Source organism: Frieseomelitta varia, unplaced genomic scaffold (assembly GCF_011392965.1).
Source record: "Frieseomelitta varia isolate USP_RPSP 00005682 unplaced genomic scaffold, Fvar_1.2 scaffold_648, whole genome shotgun sequence".
Taxonomy (NCBI): Eukaryota; Metazoa; Arthropoda; class Insecta; order Hymenoptera; family Apidae; genus Frieseomelitta; species Frieseomelitta varia.
Genome location: NW_025110421.1, coordinates 607,560 through 634,930, shown reverse-complemented (window position 1 = coordinate 634,930; position 27,371 = coordinate 607,560). Strand labels below are relative to the sequence as shown.

Here is a 27,371-nt window from a genome sequence, read left to right as displayed (position 1 = left end):
TACGAATTTTCAAACTACACGTGCCAAATACAAAAATTTTTAAATTTTCTCTCAAGCGGAACCACACGTAGCTCTAACTTCTAAAATTTTAAAACCGCGTCCAATTTGCTTCTTAGACATCCGTGATCTTAAATTATATACACTATACAGCGGATGTTTTTCAATTTTCTAAGTTTCTAAAACTCTCTATAAGTTTCTAAATCTCCCTTTAATGAACAGTTGCATGCTCGACTGCACGTAGAATCGCGAATCTCTGAAACGTTCAGAATTATTCTCCGATCTTTTCTTAGTACTTTCAAATTGCGCGTCATCAAACAGAAGCGATCGAATTTTTCAAATTTCCTGGATTAGAGTGTCCCTTTAAATGTGAGCACTTGCACGCTCGCATTCGTATTGTTTCGTCAGGGCTCTCTACGACTTCTTTGACGATTACACGGCTCGAGTGCTCTCTTTTATGAGGCCACGTTGAAGATGAAAGGCAAAAGGAGTTTTATGATGACAAATTGTCCCAGATTATTTGATAAAAAGAAAAAAAAAGAGAAAGGATATATATTCGTGATGAAAATGGTATTTCATGTTTTACACTACGGGGAAAAAGTCCGTGAATTTTGGATTTCATGCTTCATTGAAAAACGTGTAACGAAATTTTTTTTCCGAGAGGAACGTTTTCGCAGAAATAAATTGAAACATTGCAGGAAATGAAATATCGTGTGATATACAAATGTTTAATTAGTTCTTACTTCAAAGGAATATTCATAAATTAAACAAAATTAATTGATATAAAAATAACATGAGATTGGTGCGTGACAAAATGCTTTCGCAAGTAAATCTTTAATCAGATATATCTTCTTTACGAACATTATACTTAATCAATTTAGTATACGACCCGATGCATATATTTCTAATGACTGGTCAATTTGATAATTCAGAAACTTAATTAAATCTGTCGCAGTCTTCTTCTGAAATTCAATTTCAGTTTTAAAAATAATTTATTGATTGAATGGCATCGATAAAAATAATTGTACGAGGATGATCGAATTATTCATCCAAGTTTCAATATTTTTATTATAAATCACTGTCGTATATTAAATCAGTATTTATAATTTATTATAAATCTTCTTCCTCCTAAATTTATTATAAATCTTCTTCCTCCTAAATTTATTATAAATTTTCTTCATAACAGTGGAAAATCTAGCCTGTCAGATTCAAATTTTAGGGAAACATTTCACATGCACCAACTCAACAGTGTGTGGCTGTTAGGTTACTTACGTTCTACGATTCGTATTTTTCGTAAAACATCGTGAGAAAAAAATATCTGTATTAGTTCATTTGGTTACATACGATAAAAATATGGCGTGAAACGTGAGGGCTTGGTTTCGATCAATCTTTCGTTTAATAGTCTAGGTATACTTGATACAATAATCTCTCCCCCCTCCCCCGTTATGCATCGGTAACAATTAATTGGCGACGAAATGAATAATTCGAACTAACAGAAAAAATAGTGGTAAATTTGAAAACAAACGACACACGGTACAACAATTTTTAGCAGTGACATTGTTGCGGTTATCGGTGACTGATATTTCCACGAATAAAAATCCCGGTGTTCCGTACGAACTCGTGACTATAAAATCAACAACGTAACGCCACGTCCCGATGAATTTATATTTTGATAGACAATGCCTCACAAAAAAAATATCTTCTCACGAAACAGACCAATGATTATATTACAACGTAAGAGTTTGATATAAAAGAGTCGATTAACTACTTACACATAGAGATTTATTCGTAATTCTTAACTTTTTAATTCTTTCATTTCAATGTTTATGTCAGCTGTTGGTGAACTTCTCGTTCTAATCATACATAACACGTAGGTATACGTGCTTGTTGATCGTTATATTATTAATTTACAACGTAGCGGTATGGGATTAAATTGTGTCTTCTTTTTTTAACAGTTGTTAACTACTGAGAATAGAGTGTTAATTTATAAAAAATATATAACACGTAATTTATAGGATAACGTGTGACAGAGTGTGGTGCACGTACTATAGATACTGCTGAAGAAAGATGGTGCAAATAAATGGGATTGCGAATACGAATCCGCCCCTATAATTTTCCAACAAGAAACAGATAAGAAAAAGCTAATGAAAAATCGCGTCGCAATTATATTTACCTTAAGGTTGAATTCGCTGGCTCCACGCTCCAGGCTTCGTCGTAAAAAAAAGTTAGAATTGTATTGTTATTGCACATTGGTAAGAAAACTGTTTAAAAAGTTAATTAGGAAAGAAATTTAGGAAATTAAAAAGATACCGAGGCAAACATATCTCCTGAAAAGCCGAGCGTTTCTAAAAAAATAAAGATCATTGAAAGATATAATCACGTGCACAGTGTGATTGCAATTTTTTTAAAAATTAAAGAAAATTAAGATTAAGAAATGTGAAAATTGAGGGAAAAGTCAAATTAAAACGTGAAACAAAGATGCTTTATAAATCAATAAGAAAAAAAATTTGTTCAAATCAAAAAATGAACGTAGGTAGGTATTATAAAACTACAACTGAAGTAAGAATATACAATTAGCAAAAGATTATTAATCAAACGCAATGACACGAGCAACGTACATATTGAAGTGTAAAATATCATTGTTAAAAGAGAAGAAGAAGTAAGAATGATTTAATATGAATTATAAATTGTTTGCAGTAACATTAAAAAGAAAAACAATTATAATTAATAAACGTGTTTGATTAATTAGAAATCAGAAAGATATACCAGATTGTTATAATAAATCTCCCATCAAGATGAACGATACTGAAAGCTGAAAATTTTAATTCTGATCGACCTGTTACACTTATACTACTGCGTTTGATTAAAAATTATCTTCTGTCGAGTGTTGTCTTTCGTTAAAGACTCGAAGCGTGTGTCCCTTAAAATAAGAGTAAAACTGCAAAATATTGCAGCTGAAAAACGTAAAGCGCGACTTTTGTAACTGATTATTAAAAAACGTTCGACTTCATCCCTTAACCCTAGAACGACTAAGATGTATTTTCTCAAGCCCATCAAACATAGAAAATAGAGAAAATTAGTTGCCTCGTGTCAAACAATTCTACAAAATTGTTAATATACCTGTACGAATTTAATTTAATATTTAATATTCATTTAAATATTAATTATAATATTTAAATTTATTAATATCAATATTAATTATTATATTATTAATATTAATACTTATTTAAATATATTAAAGGTTAAATAATATTTATTTAATATTTAATATTTATTAATTTAATATTTCGCAAAATATATAAACGGAACAAAATATATAACGCCACTTGAAAAATATCCGTGTCTAAAAAGATTGTTTCCCATCGAGAAACGTAACGAATTTATACGAATCCACCCTTAGTTCTTTCCCTTGATCTTCCATCTGAAGACTTCGACCTTAGTCTTTCCAGGGCTAATCAATTAGGGTTCCTCAACCCAGTAGAACACGCGTACACTCGACTCGAGGGAGGCTTCTCCGACGCAACCTGATCTCCATAAATCCGCGCAGCGACTATCCAAAGACCAGCCTTTTACATACTCACTCACTCATTCACTCACTCACTCTCTCTCTCTCTCTCTCTCTCTCTTTCAGGATTAAAACTATCGTTGTTCCGGCCTGTCAGCTGCAAGCCGCGTGAAAACGCGCTCAACGAAGCGTCGAATTTTCGAAATTAATCGGCAAAACCGGTTCTCGTTTAACCGGCGACGAAACATTGTCCGTCCCTGGCGAAATTTTAATCGACGATCGACGATTAACACGAGAGAGAGAGAAAGAGAGAGAGAGAGAGAGAGAGGAAAGAGTATGAATGACGAGGGGGAGGGAGGGAGGTGATGGTTCAACCCGAGGTTCGTTCCGATGCGAATTCCAATCCCGTTTCGTTCGACAAATTCGCGATCGTTGTCCCGTGAAAAGAAACGAACGTAAAATCGGCCGCGTACCGACACACAATGCCATGTTTCGAGCTGGGTTTTTGGTAATCGACCAAACGGCAACGCGCACTCGATTCCAGATTTGCATAGAATTCCCGATAGATTCTACCCCTGCCACTCTTGCCTACCGTCTACGGATCTATGGATCGTCGATAAATCGCTCTTCGTTCCGCTTTTTTCCGCTCTCTGTTACTTTCTTTTTCCTTCTCTCTCTCTCTCTCTCTCTGCGCTCTGTCCCTTTTGTCCTTGGCATATCGCGTACGCTGGTCACGCAACGATCGCGCTCGTAATTTCGCTTGGAAACGGCGAGGTAGCGAGCGAGAGGAACGGTTCTCGAGGATTTTCCTCGAAAAATTTTTCCAGGTCCGAGGTGCGAAGGTGGCGCGCGTAGATCGCGATCGTGATCGTGTAGATTCGATGCCTCCTGACATAGGAGACCTACGATTGATCTATGGCCTAGATTTCTATTCTAGACGATTTGTCAGGCGGTGTGCCACGACGATGGAGCGGATCGTGAAAGAAACGCGAGAAGAAGTGGATGGGCGTTCCATGGTCGTGGAAAGTCAACCGACGATGATCGACGAGATCATCTTGCTCGAATGGCGTTTACTTAGGCTGCTACGTGTTACGCAATAGAGTAGTAGATATGTGTGTGACGATAATTGGAAAAACTAGATAGGTACACTCGCTGTTACTGTTAGGGATTGTTCTTTATGCTCGAATGCAGACTATAGTGCGTAACGTAAAGTTTTATCAATTATTGAGTCGCCGATATTAAAAACGGGATTGAGTTGTTCCTATTTCAATTCCTTCACGCTTGACATTGTATTTTATTAAAATATAATGAATTTTTAATTTAATTAAACACAACGTTTTAATTAAGATACGGTACGTTAGCAAATTTAAATTGAGTACTTATCAAGTTGCTGATTAATTAAATGATAGCTGTTACTCGTTTATTTATAAGTATAATTTTAAATTTTAGTGCAACTTTGTGACTTTTTCACAAGAACATAACAAGACGAATTTTTACTATTAATAACTGTTAAAGAAATCCTTTCGGACAGTTTGGAAGTGACACAGCTCTGGAAGTTTTAATTGCGTACTTATACCGTGATTGAAATTATTCAGAAGCCAGGTGAATTAATGAACGACATCGTTTTAAATAATAAGACAGGTATTAGAATCTTTCGACTTAAATTTTACTGCCAAAATATGAAAAAAAATTAGCACAATACGAAATCAAATAGATAATGTTATTCGACTGTCGAATAACTATTACGTATTGAATTCATTCCCATTTACATTCGAAATTTTTAAAATAACAAAATTTAGAAATTCGATACATTCTTGAGTATTGATCAATCCTTAATTTGAACAGTAGTGTACATATATATATATATATATGTATCTATGTATATATAATTTTTTCCCCGAGATGTTTCAGCTTTTGTGACCTACATTGACACAAAAAAAATATAAAACTTTCTCAAATGAAAGAAACAATCTCAATAACAACATGCCAGAATATAAATTTCCTGATCTTTTAATTTTCCAATAAATTCTATGAACAATAAATTCCTCCAAAGTATATTAAAACGATCAAATTAATCCACTGTGTAATTTCTAAGTTATTTTTCAAATTTTCACGTGCGTACGTGTATATTGAAATATCATCAAAAAAAAAAACATCGCACGAAACATTCGTTGAAATTAAATTATTTTCGGATCTCGCTCGGGAGGACGATTTCCAAGCGACCCTTTTCAGACCAAGAGTATTTCACAGACGTGTGTACACGCACCCGCGCATCAACGAGTACCACCAACGAGAAGATATCCGTGTCTCATCCGCGTTTAACCTTCCGGATAAAACGGAATCCATTACGCGCGCGGAGGGAACGCACGCCCAGTCCACGGCATTTCCATTTATATTACCTTATCGTTATTCTTCCGGTCCGCTACCTTTCGCCCTCCTTCTCCTCCACCCCCATCCCTCTTTCACCTGGATTCCTTTTTCTCCGTCGTTGCTGTTCCCCGTTCCCTGTTCTCGCGCTCACCTGATCGCCGAAGGATCCGCCGCTCACTCCTGTCGCAGGACCACGGTGAACACGCACTTGCTCGACCAGCCTGCTTCGTCGCTCGCCTCGTACTCCACTCTGTGGCCACCAACGTCGAAACGCCGGCCCGGACTCTGGAAAAATAAAAAAAGGCAGGTCGAATGATGAGTGTAGCGTGGTGGACGTCACATTGGTGGACTTCGTATCACTTTGTTTCCTTTTTCTCCTCTTTTTTTTTTTTCTTAATTATTGAATTAACTGCATATGTCGAATAAAATATCAAAACGCATTCTGTTATTTAGTGTATACAATATATGTTATATACATACACTATAATATAAATATTTTTTATATATATATATAGTGTATATAATATGTGTAAGTTGTATTAAATCAATAACAGCAAAAGAAAGACATATTTTTTTCCTCAATTTTATATTAATAAACTTTTCACTCTTCGGTAAAGTTTCAAATTGTGCCGGCGCTCGAATATTTTTTGCAATTTTTTCTAGAGAACGTTGTTGAATATTTTTATTATTAGTGAATAATGATGTGTGGGCAAGTAATAGAACTCTTCGTCAATGAAATTAACCAATCATTAGAAAAATTACATGTATAGATTGCGTAAAAGTATATATGTATTTCAATTTAGATACACGTATCTTTTAGTAGGCTTATTTTCTTAATCTATATATTTTTATATTGTATAATAAACTTCGCTTTTGGTATTAAAAATTAAAGAAAATTTTAGAATTTCCATTTCTTTAATTTACTTCTAAACCTAAATGTCACTAAAACGTGTATTTCACGTGTGTTTCGGCCATATTATTTAAAACTTTATGAAATATTTTTAATAAATTAACTCAAAAAGGATTTAACATTTTGAATAATCTACTACATAGATAGATGTGCATTCATCAATTTTAATAAAAGACGAAAATTAAAGGAGGATACAAGTTTTTTCACTACATGTATACCTTTAAAATTACACAAAAACTGATGAATTACTTTTGAAAGTGAGATTGAAAAATGAAAAACTGCAGATATCTAAAGAAGTGTACAAAGAGAATGTATGGAAGAAAAAAGACAGAAACGATCTCTTTTAAAGGAGCATAACGTTAGTAGAGTGGTGTAATTATCACATAGCAACCAGTTTGGGTATTTTCGAGATTCTAACTTTCCAAATTGAAAGTTTCACAGAATTCAATGGAAACTTGTTGAGTGGAAATCGTATTACACAAAAGTGGTTTGGATATTATTGGCGGGTTTAGTAAAGTTTGCAGAAACAGCAAATTGAAATTTGACGTACAAATATACCACATTTGCACATGTACGAAAAGCAGTTATATTTCAATATCTTGCTATTTTAGACAGAGCAATTTTCATATATAATACAATATATAGTAAATACTGATAAATAATTGAAGTGATTGTTAAATTAGAATAACAATAGAAATAATTGATAATAGAAAATAATTAAAAAATGAAAATTTATAATAGCCATTGAAATAAATAAGAATCTCTATAATACTGACATAAATCAATTTTGTGTATCAATTTTGTGCAAATTATAGAGAATGTCGATAAATATTTTCATCGTAAATTTGGACTTTCTCAAGATACTTTTATTCCTTTACCAAATTTATACTAACATCAAATTTACATTGAAGTAGTCGTTTTCTACCTGTCATCTCGATGATTAATGTTCATAGAATCCTGGTCTACTCTGATAAAATATTTATTATTTCCTTTTATGACAACCCTATATCCTCAGCAATAAATTAACCGGCGTCTCTTTGGATAACATATATACAACAAATATACAGCTCTTCACGAGAGCATTCCAATATTTATAGAAACCTTTAACAAAGTTAATGAAATTTCAACACACGTTTGTAACACATAATATTGTGTTATACAACGCATATTATATTGTAGAAAACATTATTGGATATAAAAGTACATAAAAGTGTACATAAAAGTGTAGATACAGTGGCTCATGAAAGTATTCGACCTTAAGACATATTCGAAAGCACACTATATACTTACGTCCATAAATGTACATAAATTTCTTACGTTCATAAATTTCTTTTTACAGAAAAATGTTTGGACACTTTCATGAACCATGATTGATTAGATATGTATTTACAAACTTGATACCGTAGTCAACAATACTCTGAATATTTAACGATATTTAATTCATTATTGAATCATAATTACGCTTACGTGTTTGTTTCAATTTGATCTGTTGGATCTGCCCCGGAGCATGGCAAGAGGTTTAGAATGCATTTAAAAAAGACAAATAGTGGCCGGTATTTATGAGGGAGCATCATATTTTCCGCACAGTTACGCAGCTTACCGTGAAACACGGCTTACCATCGCGAACTAGTTTGTAAACCAAAATTGTTACACGATATTTGCATGGAAACATAGGTCGTTCTCCCGGCAAACTTTGCACAGTTTAAATTCTCGGCAAACTTTCTCCAGTTTGTACGAACAATTTGGACAGTAACCGACTCGATACACCGATCACACCCATTTCACGCGCATCACACTAACATCATTGTGAACGTTTTGATTAGATCGATAAAAAATAAAGTTTATTTCTTATAATTATAAATTATTTATAAATTTATAAATAAATTTATTTATCTTTTCTTTATCAATTTATTTATTTCATCTAAATTTCTCTGTAACTGCATCATTATTGTAAAAATGCAACAACTTGGAAAATTGTATTTTATTATGAGAAAGTTCCTTGGGACACTTTTAAAGCTTTGATTTAAGATTCTTAACTAAAAGAACTGCTCTTTTGTGAGCAAAGAAGAATATTTTTCTTATTTGTAAGCAAGAGTAGAATACATTTACCAATTACATAAATGTGTAATAATTGATTTAATTTTTATCCAGCGAGGAATATTATAGCTAAATAACTTAGTAATATTTATTCCTTCTTTGTCTTTTCTACTAAAATTTGTGCGAAATTTCATTCAACGAAGTTTACCTACTTTTAAGTCAATAAGGATACCATTAAAAAATAAATATAATAGCAGCACAAGTAATCTCCAATCTTCCAAAAATTGCTATAATATCTATTCCCCCTCGTAGGACCTACTTTTAAACTTGTACACTTGTCAAATCTTGCATTATTATTTCTTCACCCTGATCCTACAACATGACCTAATTTTATCCAAATTGAGATATTCTGAGTGAAAAATTTGAGTCCTGTGTACTCAACTGAACCGATACGAATAAACAATTTCTTAAACAGTGAAATTAATTAATTAATTAGCCTGGCATCGGATTAAATTTCACGAAACATCACATAGTTAAGCTATATCGATATAAATTATTCAAAGCGGAATAATTTAAGGGAAGAACGGACGTACGATGTTCCCCGGTTTTAATGAAATTTTCTTAGAAATTCCTGTATGTCGACGGAAGTACAGAGTCACGGCGTTCTGCAGCAAGAAACCCTTCAACAGTAATTTCGCCCCGAGAGGAGTATTTCAGAACCGAGATTCCTGTTTGCACGTCCGGCTCGGCTGGCCTTTATCTTGTTCCCTCTTTTTTTTTCCTTCTTTCCTCGCAAATTCCCTTTCTTATGTAAATTTCCTCCCTCCCACTCCGATTGATATCGCGAAATTAAAATGACAAAATTAACTGCATTTCGTTGACGATTCGGGTTAAATTTGAATTTCACCTCGATGATGCCGAAAGAGAAATGAAAAGAGAACCTCGGAGGAAGGTGAACTGAATTGGAGTTGATCGTGAGACGAGACGTCTGAATAATACGCAATAACTGGACTTTTACGCATTTATAGAAAATTTTCAATGCGCAGAGATGCGGAATATGCACATTAAAATTGGAACTCAGAGTTCTTTATAACACTTGACGCGTAGAATAACTTTCTGACAAGTTTCTATTTTGGGTCTTCAAAATTCTTCACGTTTCTCTCTTCTTTTCTCTTCTTTTTTTTTTTTCTTTTAATTCTGTAATTAAGTTTACAGATTGTTGTATATAGGAAATAATATATAGAACGCATATCCAAAATATATCTGTTGTTGTTGTTAAATATATCTGATTAAAATATAATGTAAAGTACAAATAATTAAGAAATAAAAGCGAGATAATATGTAATTAATAGGCGAAACCTGACCTAAATCTTTGCCTAGCTCCTGTTTCTTGAAAAATATTCACGAAAATGTGCATCTGGTTGAAAATCCGCAGTGCATGTTTGATAACGAAGAAATAAAAGTATAAATAATTAGAATATGAAGAAAACTGAAAAAAATGAAATTAATTAACGGGTGAAATAAACCTCCACATTTTCGCAGGATTTTCACAGAAATGTGAATCTGCACGCAGTTGAACGAGTCCAATATTATGTATTATTGGGAATAAGTCCAAAGTTTATTGACAATAAGTCCAAAATTATGTATTATTGAGAATAAAGCATTCCGAATGAATGTGTCCGCTGATAATTAATAGGATCGTTGAATAATATCGAGAACATATTCACGAATTCTTTTGTATAATATTTACGAAGTCTCTCATAAAGCATCGTGCATAGAGACACATACGTACGAAATTAATAAATACTGCATGGAATTTTCCCATTGATCGAGATTCATGCGATTGCTGAACACGAGAAACCTTTCACCCCCATTACTAAGTAAACCGGGAACGAAACAGACGAAATCAGAAATACGACGTATGTATGTATAATCCTCTATTAATGCATGATCTATTCTCTTATTTGCTATTGCATTTCGAAACTGCGAGTATCGAAGGTTTCGCAACTGATCTTCGCGTCAGTCTGTGTAAGTAAAAAAAAAAAAAAAAAACGATACAGCTAGCTGATGCGTACAAGTACGAAAATTCAACGAATGAATTCTCACGTCGAATCAACTCTTCTTCGTTAATTAAAATAATCACTGAATACAGTTTCACGTAACTAGACTGCAGATATTTGTGCAAATTCATGCTTTCGCTGCTGATCCAAAGAAACGAAATTTAAATAAAGATTCTCTTGATCAAAGTATGTTATTTTGTTTCACATACGTTTAAGTATGTGAGAGCGAATGTATCTGTGTATTTCTGCAGTTTTGAAAATTAAAAATAAATGTCGCAAGCACATATGTAAATATCTACGATCACGTACAGTTGTCAAATAAAAGAAGAGAAGAAAGAAGATCTTTTCATCGGTGGAAAAGTAAACGAAAAAAAAAAAAAAAGAAAAAGAAAAAATTACTGCACAGTTGTTACTGTGCCATGCTGCAGGCGTTATACTTCTACGTCAAGAGACTCGCGCAAATCGGATTGTCCAAAGTCTGTACTTTCCTCTCGAACGAGCGTTCGTCGTGACGAACGTGACACACATTCGACAATCGCAATATAATCGAACGCCATTAAGAAATTAAGTGCTTTATAATTAACACTGACCTCGTTGCTCCTAATCCGGGTCACCTTCACGTTGTCCGTGAAAATTGGTTCGGTCCACGTGATTGCCGTCCCATTTCTCCCGGTGACCTCGATGTCGTTCGGACAGTCTTTAACTTTTGGCGCTTCGCCTCCTGAAATACGATAAAATCCAATCAGAAGACCTTTCTTCGCTCAGAGACAGAGGACCGTGGGTCTGAAGTGGGTTATAAAACGAGTCACGTGATTCCCCGAGTTGTTAAAGTTCAACCCGTTGCCCTTCGCCCCATGATTATACATGTACATACGGCGAAAGTAATATAACTTGAGAGTGTACGTTCCTGCCAGGAAAATTTTACTTGATGAATTTTACGAATTTCAACAAGATTTCAACCTTGTGTAAAAATAAAAATATAAAGTGTAATATTATATTATATTATACTATATTATTATATATTACTATATTATTATATTATTATATATCATATATTATATAGAATATAGCATGATTTTATAATGTAAAAATATACAGCGTAATACAAAGGAAACTACTTTTCGTTATATTCGTAAGGTATTATATAAATGTTGAATTCAGTATTGTTATTATTACGTTACGAATATTGAATACAATGAATACTTTATGTATACTTTTGCTCAAAATTTTGGAGCAGCGTTTGCTTTTCGAACGAAATGAAATCTTTTAAATCTTTCTGATAAATACGAATATTACAATTATAATTTTAATTTTCAATCAATGTAATCAATTAAAAGATTATGGTATTATAAATGAAATATTCATTTAGTTGGAAACATTATTTCTTTCGAAATCTCAACGTGCTTTAAATTTTTGAGAGAAGGTGTAATACATATTAATTACGTTAAATAAAAACAAAAAGAGAATTTAAATTCGATTCCATAATACGATTCCAGTATATAAAATTTTCAACCATATTATCAGAATTTGAAATATTAAGCCTCGTTTGAATTCGCACGAATTCGATTTATGTTATTTAATTTCAAAGCACTTCATTTCAATTATTTTACGTGACTAAAGTGTACAAAATACATTGTAATGTAAATAAATGATGCTTCGTTCAAATTTAAATTCTTCATTTAATTCGATTAAATTGCAAGAAATATACTGCGTTTCAAATAAAATTTTCGAAATCGTACCAAATACATTGAATAGAAAATTGTTCAAAAAAATTGAGAAGAGAACAAAGAGATCTTATTATTAGTCAAAGTCTCGCGCAATTTGTTACATGTCTGGAATAACAATATCTTCAAGTGACGCGAAGTTCAATTACGAGGCTTCATATTATTTCAATTAAGCGAAGACATTTGCTGAACGTTCAACAGACTAAGACAGCCTTTAACGATTATTATAGCGAACATTAGTATTACGTGAGCAGTTTTCCAATGCCGGCGAGTTAATATTCCAAGCATTCCTTCCCCCTTCTTTCCCCTCCTCTCTTTTCCCTTTCATTACGCTTGACAAACGTTTCCGCCGAAATTGCAATTTCTTACCGAAGAAATATATGCCAGCGATAATGGCAGATGTTATAATAATGTAACTGCATTTATTTCCTTCGCCCCTTGTTTTCTGTCTCATTTGACAAAAGTTCTCATCAATGTCCCACTTTAAGAGAGATATATCCAACGATAATGTTCTAATGTTCTGGTATCAGCTACTCTAATTGTAAGTAACGTTACGCGGAGAATTATATAGAGATGACTTTCCAACTGGCAGAGGTAAATATCACGAACTTTAGCGTCGCTGGATGTTCCTCCAATTACGGAGTCAAACCACTAGAAGTGGTGATTCCAAACATCAGCCGTTGAGATCCCTGGATTGAAGAATAAAGTCAGAAATGAAATAAACTTCCCAATTATGGAGGTAGATGTCGGGAACGTGGGTCGAAAGTTTCACCATTGAGTCAGAAATTCTACAGTGGAAATTGAAATAAGAAATATGTGTAACAGTGAGAAATTGCAGGAATAATAATACGATTTTCAAATGTTTGTATCAAATTACGTCACAGTTGCATAAATTAGAGGAAATCATCAGTCTATTATTATTGTTATAACGTGATACTTCCGTTATCAATAATCTAGCATTAATTTCCTGACTGTTTTTGTAGTTTGAATTAGTAATTTTTATTCTTTTCAAAAAAAGAAAATGTAAAATATATTCTAATTCCGTTAGTCTCTGAAAGAATTCTGAATTTTTAATTCATTCACGAAAATGGAAAAATGGAGAAATAGAATTTAAAAAAATATCAACAGTTACAATACACGCGTATCTTTAAATAAAATAATTACATGAATATTTAGATATGTGAAATTACTGTAGGAATCTATTATTAGTGTCAGTATTACGAACAACATTTACTTCGTCAAATAAGAATTCCAAGTTTTATAAAAGAAAGTTTGACGATCATTTATCTACCTTCTTGCGATACAAAATTAATGGAACATCTATCATGTTGAATTAGGGAAACTACGAGTTATAAATCAACTATCTAAAATAAAAATTCTCATCGATTATAAAGAAAAGTTCTCGATGAAGTTGAAAAAGTTCATCAATATTAAAAAAGTTCTCAATCGTCGTAACAAACAGTGACGTATCATTCAACAGATTTCAATTAATATTAAATTGTTATTGACAGTTGGATCGAATACCATCCAACGAATCTAAATTAATGTTAAATTGTTGAATGCATTATTTATTAGTAATGTTTGAACGTGAAAATCACGATGCTTGAAACTTCCATTTTTTCTTGGCCAACAAGCGGTCTGACCGATAAACTGTAACCTACGATTAAAAACTTTTTGCGTCGTCGAGAGAGAAGCTGATCGCCAACGAGTGGAAACTTCATTCGGTCGCGTTTAATTAGTTTCAAGAATTCACGCGACATTTCACCAATAAGTCAACTTTCTTATCTCGATACTTTTATTCATTTATACTGATTGCTAAATGTCCTCGAATGAAATGAAAAAATTAATAAAATATAATAATAATTTTAATATAATATAATAATAATAATTTAATAATAATTTAGTATAATAATTTTAATATAATAATAATAATTTTAAAGTTGAAACAAACACACGAAGTTGGACACTTTAAAAATCTCGATTCTTCAATCAAATAATTTTAGCCACGAAAAAGTTCGTGTGTTTCATTGACGAAACGATCGGTTACGGTCTTACGACATTTAGAACTTCGATGATTGCACGAAAACGCGTGGTTGATAACGAAATTTTGCGGACTTGGTAAAGAGTGTACTTGGAAGAGAAAAATAGTTGCTTGAATGGTAAGTGGTTGGTAAAAATGGAAGAAAGTTGGAAATTTGAAAGCAGAATTTTTTGGAGATACTCTGCAGAAGCAGATACATAGAATGGAGTATATGTTTGGAGTATTTTATTTCCTAGCAGGCATGCATGAATCTTTTGGAGATATTTTATGCTGATTCTTTACCATTTTTTAAGGATGGTTTCTTTTTGAAAAGAATTATATAATTATGTGGTGTAGAAAATTAGAAATTTGAAAGAAAAATCCTTTGAGATACTTGCAGATGGCATGAGAGATGCGCGATTATCTATTTTTATTTTTAACGAAGTATATGAATATCTTTTAGGGAGAAGAAAATATATCGTTAATGTGGCGTGGAAAATTAAAAATTCGAAAAGAATGAAATTCGAATTTTTGAAAAAATGTTTGGGGATATATGTGGAGAAAATAAAATGAAAGACATACGATCGATCTATTTTTTTTAGAATATATGCATATAAATTTTTTAGAGACAATTAAATCAAGAAAAAAAAAGAGGTAGAGAAATCAAAAATTGAAGATTATCGAATAAATGAAGAATACATAAAAATAAAAAAATATATACACGTTCGTATATAGAAATAAATGATTCTAAGAAAATCGTGAGCTTCAATTAAGAATTAAAAACAATAGTTAAAAACAATGAACATTGAACTGAGAATTGAAAACGACTTGTGACTATTGTTACAAATTAATATTTCGGTATGACGATCCATTTTGCATATCAAAAATTCAAATCAATATCGAGCCTGTCAAAATGACAAATTTCAGATTTTCCACATCCTTCCAATTGTTAAAAACATTCGGACACCTTTCCCTAAAATTATAACTGCCTGATGGATTTTTCATTGCACTAAGATCGATTCACTGAAATGTTCAGAAACAGTTTGGAAAAATCAATGACCAACTAATTCGTCAAGCGTCAGTAGGTCGTTTAGGAAAATCCAGGGAAATCCGCCGATGAAGTAAACTCTCAGCAACTGCACGGCTAATTCTCATTCAACGCTATCCATCGTATAGCACAAGATTAATTCGGCGTACTGGCGCAACGTAGATAGGTATAATCCGCGTAACATTGGCGATTCCCTTTCTGAGGCAATTAAACGCGCGTTTACGCGTTAATATTACAAGTGATATTTCCGCAAATGTGATCATTCCTTTCCAACGCGCAACAGTCCGCTACGATTTGACGTAAATTGGACGTAAAATATAATTTGCCGAATGTTTCGCGTTCCGTTCGCTCAAACTATTTCTCCGTTTCTCCCCGTGGCCATCAGATGCTAACGGTACAATTTCATTTTCGCGCTTTATATATCGAACAGCAAATTACACGCACGTAGTTGGTTGGCTGTTAGAGTTGCTTCGTTCTACTAGAACGTCGATAGTTGAAATCTCGAACATTTGCAACTGATGTTTCCTTTATGGCACATTGACGATCAAGAGTGACGATCGATGGAAAAATATGGAGAAATTTTACAATAATTATAATAATCTAATTTTACAATAATTCTAACAATCTAATGATCTAATTTTAGAATAATTCTAACAATCTAATAATCTAATTTTACAATAATTCTAACAATCTAATAATCTAATTTTACAATAATTCCAATGATCATTTAATACGTAAATTTAATACGTAAGCAATTTTATTATAATTTAATACGTAATTAATTATAATTTAATACGTAATTATGTATTAATTATAATTTAATACGTAAAGCAATTTTCTATCGACATCACAATTTTTCTAATCCCTTGAATTCGTTAAATTTTGGGAAACTGTGTCAAAAAGAAATCTTATTGTTTCACTACATATATAAATTTTTGTAGAACATGATATACTATTTTTCTTTTTGCGAGGAAGAACTTCCAACGTATCTATGCATAAGAAATTAAACGTATGCAATCCAGCTTATATTCTCATAAATATGAATTCGTATAAAAAAAAAAAAACCACAGTCTCGTAATTGGCAATTAATAAGCAGAAAATGAAGAAGTAGAAGATATTTGAAGATTAATAAAAAAGTTATTATCCTACGATTTTTACTAGCATCTATAGTACATTTTCACAATTTCTGGTAAGTAAGATAAATAAATAACACATGATGTACAAAAGAAATGCAACACGTTCATTCCAATTTTTCATACACAATCTTAATACTTCTCTAGTAATTCCGTATCTAAATTCCATCTTTTAATCGTGCTCGCAAAAACATGAATTTACCTAAATTCATCCAATTACGGTACACCAACTCAAAGAAGCGATAGGTACCACTCTGCGACAAGATTAACAGAAATTTGTCTACGCGTGATATATATTACAGAATGGGGCTGCGACGTTGCGGCAATAATTTCAATCTCGCGAAGCCGAATTAATTTCACTCGAATAAAAACGACCAATTACCGACGAATACGCACATACGTATGTACGCAAATACCAGGTTGAATTGAGAAAGCAATTAAACGATAACGCGCCGCCGTCTTGTTTGCTCCGAAATGATATTAATTTCGAACTAATAAGGCAAGATCTTATTACGTCCGCTCGCGTGCACTGAATTAATTTCAATACCTCGCTAACGCGAGGGCACAAAGAGGCAACAGACCATCTTCTTTCCAGTAGTACGGCTTTAAACGGTATTTTTCAGATGATCGTGAGTGAATATAGGTCAAAGATTAAGCGGTAATTAAATCCCCCCCCCCCTCCCTCCACTTCCCTTTCAGAAACGCGGGCCAATTCCATTTTGTAATTACCGACGTTTCCAGGCATGTTTCTTTAAACGCGAACTACATTTTTATTTCCCCGACGAAAAAAGGTGGAGACGAAAGTTTAATAAACAGCGGAGCGGTGTTTTCGCGCTCGTACAGGCGATAAAAATTCAATTTTGTTTCAAATGTTCGAGAACTGTTATTTCTGTAGTTCAGCTGTGTGCTTCGGTTTTTTTTTTTTTTTTTTCTTTTTATTAATTATCGTGCTTCGTGAATTCAAAAACAGGGCAACAACGGAGCACGATTCTAATTTTTCTCTGAAAACTTGTCCGTTCGTTTAATAACGTATTAAGTTGGCGCGTGTGAAATGGCGAAATTTTTTTTTTTCAGGCGATATACCATTCAAACAGTTACTCTAACAGAGTTACTGTTTAACAATTCAACGTTTCAAATATTTTTCCTTTTTTAGCTCACTAATTACACTATTAGACGATATTGATTATACTAATTACTTAAGAGAGAGATACGTGGAATTTGAATGTGAATTTCTATACATGTTTCAATTTACCAACGTCATAATAGCCGGTTTCCGTTGCAGTGTTAATTTTATTAATCACAACAGTCCTCTCTCATATATTGCAGTGTTGATGAAACATCGAAATGATTCGTGTAATACACGTATAACATGCATAATTAATATAAATCTAAATATATATCCACTCTACAGAGGAGCAACTCGAACAACAGAATAAATAAAGGGACCAAAAAAGAAAGGAAATCAACAACAACTCCTGCGCATTCTCCAACCGCTTGCTTCGCCCACACAAATCGCGCAACCCAAACGTGTTTCCCACCCACGAAAACCTCGAACCCGCTCGAATCGCCCCGCTAATTATTTCAATCAATAAAATTCAGTTGGCAGCGTCTCAATTTGTTGCCCCATTTCTCCGATCGTTCCACCAGGACGTTAACGCTGACAAATACAGGCTCGCGCGCGATATTTCATGCGTTAATGTCAAAGTTCAACGTCGAACGAAAAAAAAGGACAAGGACAACAGAGGGCAGGGGAGGATCGAGTAATTTCCTCGTCTAGGGATCCAGCGGTTTCCGGCAAGAATCAGTCGGGCGTTCATTCAGGGATTCATCGAATAATCTAATTCGCAGGGGGCAACGGGCAACGATCCGTAGTTTATACAGTATTGTGGTGAACCCTATCCCGGAAACGCATTTAATTAAACCGTCGGGGCTTGGATTCCACTCGGCGATGGAGAAACACTTCTTTGAGTCGCAAATGCGAAATTTCCATCGGACGACGCGGAGACCTGGTTATATTATCTTCTCTGTCGTTCTCTCTTGACGCCTTGTGTGGAGAATTTAAGTGTGTCAGTATATGTGTTTAGTGTGCGTTAGTATATTTTAACCAATTTAATATAACTGTTTCAACCAAGTTTCGATATTACTTGTACGATATGTAAAATATTTAAGAATCGGAAAATCAATTGTAATCATGTTTTAATCGTTGTACAAAAATAATTGCAGTCGATCAATCGATAAATTTTATAATCAATTATAATTACGTTTCGATCGTAATATAAAAATGATTGTAATCAATCATGCGTCGATCACAACATGAAACAATTACAATCAATGAGTCAATTTTAGAATCAATTGTAATCACGTTTTAATCGTAACAAAAAAATGATAGTAAGTTATTCAAATGCATTTTAGGCGATTGTAGTGTATAGTGATTGAGGGAATGTTGTTACTATTTTTTTTTACTAACGTATGTATATTTATTTTGTAATCATTCTCCTTCTGCACTTGGTTGCAAGTGATATTCGCAATGGGATTGGATAATTACAAAATGAACATACAATACTTGTAAATATGTCTCTTCTATTCCCATTTATTTATTTTATTTAATTTATATATTTATTTATTTAAAATATATACTTATTTTTAGTTTTTTTCTTTTTATGCTACGGATTTAAAAAAAGAAAAATCGAAATCGTCGTCCGAGATTATTTTAAATTTCTCAGAAATGCTTAAATGTACATAATACATATCCAGATCGCTACGACAATAAAATTTCATCCCGCTAGATTGCTAGACTCCTAATGAATACCAACGACAATGCCCCAGTACTTTCGAGCATCTTTTAATAGTGAAAGAACGCAGCGTTTTCACACCGAGTCTCGAGACAAGCCTGTTTAATGGCCACTGTCGCGCCACGGGAGAAACTTTTAAAACGAGCGACGAAAACGTCCGACACGAAAACGCGTAATGACGCATGAAGTTGCGAGGAAACGCGACTGAATGAAGCCATTCGGCTATTTCGGCGTAAAATAGGTTTTTTTCAGTCAGAAACACGAGATACCTTCACTTAGATATTCTCGCTTTCGCAGCGAATGGATTCGCGGCAAGAGACAGAAAATCTGATGTTGACCCATATCTGAGAAGCATGGCTCCCCCGTGGGACCGAGTTTCATTTAATTTAGCGAGCATCTTTTCAGTCGATACACGGTGAAAGTGAACAAGGGGTTAATTAAACCAAAAATGGGAAGTAGAGTTATTTGAAAGTTTGAAGGTAATCGAGTTTTTCAGAGTATTTAATCGTGACGCGTGATTGATGATAATGTGAAAAGTTCTTTGAGAGTTCCTATTAATGGAGCTTGGATATTGAGGATGAGAAGTTTCAATTGAAATTAATTGTAATAATGGTACGAAACAATTTTCGGAAATCAGATACGGAGTGACGTAGGAGAAGAATCTTAATATGTTAAGTTTAGATTAGAATAATTTAAAATTCATTAGCAATGGTTAAAATCATCAATTCGAAATTGTTCATAGAAATTTCCTAGATTTTCTCAATTTTTCCTAGAATATATAAATAAAAGATTGCGCTCTCCTATTCCTTCTTATCTCTGATGAACTTTAGTCGTTTCGATGTTACAATTTTTTCAACAGGCGCATATGTGTGACGTGAACCTGCTCCCCATGCGTAACATCAATATCAAACTTTTCGACTGACGTCTAGTACGAAACAATAGAAAATCAATAACTTCGGTATTAGGATACTACTAGTTTGGTATATATCAAATATAGATTTTAAGTTTTAGTACATAGGAATAATTGTGACAATAACTCAAAAAAGTCAATGTTTTCCAATTTATATCCATCATTAATTCCCAAAATCAAATTTTCATATTAATTTATTTATAAGATAAATTTGCGTAAATGATCTTGTGTTACTAAACACGAATTCCTAGGAATTTCGAAATGCACGCGAAAGATCATCTTCCGAGTACTCTTACGATTCGTTGCGCTCTCACGATCAACGAACGTATTTAACACTCGAAGGAACTCGGAGATGAAAGATCAATGCTCGAAACGAAGGATCAACTAACACCAAGGCAACAAGAACAATACGTCGTCGAAGACGTATAATAATCTGCATGTTGTCTGAAACAGTCCCTTAAACCCGCAGAATTAATCGTTCCTGATTCCATCTGCCGATAACGCGCATTCCAAGCCTGATCTACCCTTCGTTGATTAATAGATCAGCCCGATGATCAATACCGATTATCATCACCGGAGTTTACATGTTACACATTGATTTCATGCACGTGCATTAATTAATCACCTTTGACGATGATGCGTAACACGCAGCTGGCCTGTTTCTTCGATACCGGGTGTCTCGCGAAGAACGTGATCTCGTGCACCCCCGGGGTCAGATTCGCCTCGAGCCTGGTTCCCCAGGAGGGTTTCGACCTAACGTATCGGAACCAATCGAGATCCGTCGATGGTTGATCGAACGTAACGAACGCCTCGTCTCGTCCTGGTGGTAATTCCGCGATCACGTCCTTCGGACATTCTAAACGAGGCTTGCTGTATCCTGTAACAAAATTAAAAACCATTGTACGTGTTAATCGTTTCGTTGCCGACAAAAAAGTAAACGCATTGCTGGAGAGAGAGAAAAAGTGATTTCTTTTCCTCGGAGAAAATAAAAATATTTAATCTTTAATCTTTAAATCTTTTAATCTTTAATCTTCAATATTTAAATATTAAATAAATATAATATATGAATAAATTTATATATTAAATTAATATAAATATAATATGATAAATTATATTTAAATATTAAATAAATATAATATATAAATAAATTAAATATTTAATATTTAATATTTCTTGAAATTTACTAATGACAAGTAAGAATTCTTTTTTTATTAAAAATAGTATCTTAGAAAGATGTTGTTTTTTTGCTAGATCTGATATATATAGTTATTTATCCTCTTAATAAATATCCACGATTTTTGCTAATACTTTGAGCGAATATTTTAATTTTCTTGCGAAATGTAAAATGATACTTATACTAGAAAGAATTTTTCTGTTCTGTTCTTACGACAAAACTTTGTAGTTCTAGATGATACGTCGAAAAATTGTACAGTACTAAGAGGATTTAGAAAAGACTGATAGATTGCAGATTAATATTTATTGCAAAACATTCGAAAATCAGTTTCATGGTTTAAATACTATGATGTGCTATTTTAGATACTTTGTGTATTTTATAAGTGTTTCTGTATTACATTTTGCAATGCAAGGATCAATTTACGAATAATTTTTCCAAATTAATTATTAAGCTATATCAGAATAATATTATTACAATGTAATTAAAAGAAAAATTGAAAGCAATAGAAATTATTCGCAAAATTTGCTCTACATTCGTTATTACCATTTATGACATTTACTTCAACTATATTTAATTAATTCTTTTATTCGTGCTTCAAGTGAAAGCATTTTCTTGTACTTTGAATAGAACATCAACATTTTCCGCGCCTGTAACTAGTTTAATTAGAGTCTGGCATAGCTGAAAGACATGGACTGAAATAAAATGTACATGGAGATTCATGGTTTGATATTATATCGTTATTTAAGCTGATGATATATCTAATATATATGTTATTTAATAATGAAACAAATTCGTAAAACTAATTTCTGACTAACATTTATCGTCAAAATAATATAAATTCTGAGTTTAATTAATATTTAATCATTAATTAACGAATTACTTTCTACATACTACCGTTTTATCTATTAATTTATTGCAAAAGAATTATAATTTTCATAGAAGAATTTAAATTTAAAATTTTTCTCGTTTTACAATACGAATCGTAAAATCGTGGATTAATATTATCAACAAAGATGCTAACATTTTTACTAAAAAAAATTCGACGATATAACATTTAACAACGAAATAAGAGAGAAAAGTAAAAATTGGAAAAATTGTTTTACTCACTGACACACTCGCCGTGTTTCGGACCATCCCACGAACCATCCGATCGACAAGTCAATTCATATTCCCCGTGAAGCTGATACCCATGGGGACACTTCAAGAAACACTTGGTACCTGGTCGATTGGCCACTCTTCGTCTACTTCTCCATGGCTTCGGCGTTGCCAAACGTGAACACATTAAATATCCCCGACCCTCCGGATTCAACGGTGAACAGGACACGTTGTTTATATCTGGAAAAGAAATTGAAATCCACCTTACTGTAACTGAAAAATGAAGAAATTCCCATCACGTACATTTCGTTCAATTCGATTGAAAAGGTACTTAATTCCTGACCAATCAATTTATGGTGAAAACGGTGTAAATATATTACGTGACTTGTGTGATAAATATAATGATGTAATTTAATATATAATACAATAAAATATAATAATAACTAATATAATTTATATTATATTTTTTGCGATCTCTGAACATGTTGTGTATAAATATATACTTGTAGAAGTGTAATTAAATATTTTACGGGTTACTAAATCACACAGATTCACCTATGACGTGGCGTTTATACAATATTTCATTTACATCATCGATTTTCCATTTTCTTTTTTTTTTTTTTTTTAACTGGAGCTGTCGTATTTTCCCATCGCTATACTACGAAATATTTAAAAAATTGAAGTATTTGTAACATTATGTTCTTGCTCGAAGATGGAAATTTAAATCACAAAATTACGAAACTGACTGATTATTTAAATACAACAATCGGAGAATGGTTCCGTCCATTCCATCGCGTAACTGAATTAATCAATAAAGAAGCTAATCCCAAATCCAAAGTCCACCGATAAACAGAAACACTCGAAAATCTCCAATTCGCTTTGCCCATTCTCTCCGAAGCCAAGGCGCATCGATCCCCGATATGATTTCCGCGAATCCCTTGATCCTCTTACAATTAGCTAAATTTTCGCTGACACGGCGTTGTCGGAAGGCAGGGGAGTTTCTGTCAGCGTTAATCGCTCTACCTTGGGGGGGAACGGCGGAACCGAGGCGTCGATACGTCCTCGTCGAGCGTAATCTCGATTCCCGGCGACGTCGAGCCAAGCATTATCGCATCCGTGGCGGATGCACCCTCCCATTATCATCCACGTCTGCATAATATATGAATCGTGGATGTTAATGACGATACGGTTAGACACGTATCGATGCGACATTTGCGCGGTGAATCAGCTCCGTGACGGTTCCGCATGGCGCCACCAAGTATCGACGATCGTTTGGTGAACGCGTTCCGACAGAAACGCGTTCGGGATTTCGACGTCTGTATGCGCGCCAACACCGTGCAAATCGGGTCACTTGACGGGGAATCTTGCAGATTCGCAGCACTGCACATCCTCGATCGTATAATCGGCTCAGGTATCGATTAACCCATTAACGGATTGATGCCGCGTTGATGCAATGTTCCATTTGCAGACATCTCGTCTCGGTTAATAATTTTGTACTGTGGTCAATTTCGTTACGACGAATAATGTGTATCCTGTGTACCTTGCTCGTAGAACATTTTTATGAGTGTACGTATGACGTTAACGCGTGTGCCATGTAACGAAATGTAATTTTGAAATTTTATTAACACCGCGGCGAGGTCTGATTATCGTGATAACATTGGTAAAACAAAAATCCAAAAATACGTTATACGTAGATATGGTGGAGATCACAATTTGAACACCCAGAATTTACTATTTTATTAATAATATTCGTCGGGACCATTTTTACTTATCATGTGCTGAAAATATAGTAGCTTTCTGTGTTAACCTTTTGTTAAAGAGATGTTGCTAATAAATTGCATGAAATGTAACTTTTATACATTTTGGCAAATTTTGAACATTTTCATACTTTGTTTAAACATGGAATATTTTTTAACTTTAAAGAAAGATAACCGAAAGAATTAAATATCGAGGTTTGTTAATACAATGAATATCTTCAAATATAATCATCACGTTTCATTAAAGTAATGATACCATTAAAATTATCAATATAATGATACTAGTAACTATGTAATGTAAATTAATAACAATTAATATAATGTATAATTATACATTATAATTATATTATATTATATTATATTGTATTATATTGTATTATATTATATTATATTATATTGTATTATATTGTATTATATTATATTATATTATATTGTATTATATTGTATTATATNTATATTATATTATATTGTATTATATTGTATTATATTATATTATATTATATTGTATTATATTGTATTATATTATATTATATTGTATTATATTATATTATATTATATTATATGATATTATATTATATTATATTATATTATATTGTATTATATTATATTGTATTGTATTATATTGTATTATATTATATTATATTATATTGTATTATATTATATTATATTATATTATATTATATTATATTATATTATATTATAATGTATTATGCATAATAATTAATATAATAAAAATAACATAATTAATATAACAATAGAAACGAGTGTTCAAATACTTTTGTGACCTACTCGGCACTTCCAAAATTATTTAATCAAGACGTACCGTTTAAAAAACCACGAGACATTATATCGTTTCAGTATCAACGAACTAGTCTTGTAACAGAACAATCCGCCAGATCGAAGACAGATTCTCTCGTAACGAAATTTCCTAATTCCATAAGGCAGACTAGAATAAACTAGTTAAATTTTCAAGTGTCGTACCTGGAATTCGCGGCTCGGATAACCGGAAGGCTATACTTATCGATAATTCGATGAGATTCGAATAGTTATCAGTTCGTCGCGAGACGTATACCCGCCGCGGCATAACTGTGCAAACAATCGCAATCTGGGTCACTTGATTTCATATTCGCCGAGGAACTTGTAAAACGTTAGCGTGCACCTAAGGGGCGATGCAAATTTCACTGGTGAAACTTCTTGTCTCTTTCTTATTGCCCGATAAGTTTATGCAAACGAGAAGGTAAACTCGGGCGGTGAAACGAAAATTTTTAGCAAGCCAGGCGAACGAAATCGGAATAACACGCGGAGAAGTTCGCGGATCAATTCCATGGGAGGGAGGCGCGGTTGCAACGGATACGGATTTGTTTCGAAATAACAGCTGTCGCCTTCCGCTTTCGATTTTATTGTATTTATTCTATTTACGATCGAATTTTTAATGCGAAAGATTCAATGTTTGCAGCTCTCTTGTAATAGAATATCAGTCAGATACGCCGTACTGCCGTTGTAGAACAATTTTATAATTATTGCGATTAAACTCATCAATTTCACTCCACGTTTAATTTGTCTTTTATCGTTGTGTCGATTATTATTATTATTTTTTTGTAATGTACAGGGTGATTTACGTAACATGCACATTTTTTAAATTATGCTTCTAGCGAAAAGTTGTTTAATACAAAAGTTGTATGGTTTCAAGGGAGGGAAAATATGATGTATCAATTGTCTTTTGGGTTCGGACCATATATTTTCTTTGCAACAAATCCAAAAAGAATATAAAATTCCAAGTAACGTAGCTTCCTGGGAATAAAGTAAAAATGTATTAAATACTGATTCATTTTAACGAATAATTTTCGTAATGAAACAATTATAACAAAACGTGAGTAACGTTCGATTTTATTAATCGTTCAAAAATAATATCGAAAATTAAACGGACGGATATTAAATTTTCAATAATTATATTTATTGATACGCGTTGCGTTAGATATCCCTCCATTTCAATTGTAGTCCTATTATTCGAGCATGCGATGCATGGTCGGGCATCACAATAACTGTTCAGTTCGCATTGCCGCCCGTGAGAAAGGGAGTAACGAATAGGATCATTGTTCCTAAAGGATTTGGCCACAGAGTGGAGAACGTAGAGGAGCTTTCTGATAAGAGGACGGTGAAGAACAACAAGGTACTTACTCCGAAACCTTGGGTATTTAACCTCGGAATCCCGCAATTGAATGCGAATGATTTAATCATTCGCTTGGACAAGGACTTTTTAACTTCCTTAATACATCTTGCAGTATATTCAAGCATTAAAGATCAAATAATGAAATAATACGTAAAAATCACGTAAAATTACTGTTGTTTGATTAATATTATGAAAAGTTAAAATGACAGATATTTCGTAAAATCCAGACTCAACGACGCAAGAAAAAAGTTCAAGTGTAATTGAAGATGGTAAATTTTTGAAATTTCATAGAATAAAATTTTCGAAACGAAGAAATTTCAACAAGAAAAGAAAAAGATTCTCCTTAACGTCGGAGTACGAAACTTGACAATATTCTAATAACGATCGAGCTAAATTTACAAGTGAAATGAGTTAATCAGAAAAATAGCCCCTAACGGCGTTAAATGGAAAACCACGATCTTTTAACAGGTTGAACAGAAAAACTAAAATAAGAAAGAACTTAAACTGATCAGGACGGAGGGAATTCCGTCGAGTGAAGGAACGAGATACCTGACAAAACATCAAAAACTAATCGCTTGAAAAATTTCGCCAGAGGTGCACAGCGTTCAAGATCGTCTAGGTTTCCGGAAAAACTATCGGCGGCGATGTACGGAAAAGTGTTTCAACCAG

At 33.1% G+C, this 27,371-nt stretch overlaps 1 protein-coding gene across 3 annotated transcripts in view; it reads right to left on the bottom strand.

Annotated features, from left to right (window-relative positions):
* The window catches only part of LOC122534914, a 102,504-nt gene that overhangs the window by 12,463 nt on the left and 62,670 nt on the right, over positions 1 to 27,371 (bottom strand). For 2 of the 3 annotated variants that reach the window (XM_043665995.1, XM_043665997.1), the window contains 4 exons: positions 22,788 to 23,015; positions 21,132 to 21,383; positions 11,470 to 11,600; positions 4,056 to 6,157 (listed from right to left, as the gene is read on the bottom strand). In XM_043665995.1, the coding sequence (XP_043521930.1) occupies positions 6,047 to 6,157; positions 11,470 to 11,600; positions 21,132 to 21,383; positions 22,788 to 23,015 (722 nt within the window). In that variant the 3' untranslated portion in view covers positions 4,056 to 6,046. Of the gene's footprint in view, positions 1 to 4,055; positions 6,158 to 11,469; positions 11,601 to 21,131; positions 21,384 to 22,787; positions 23,016 to 27,371 lie in introns of those variants that run through there. The other variant, XM_043665996.1, reaches the window with a different exon arrangement.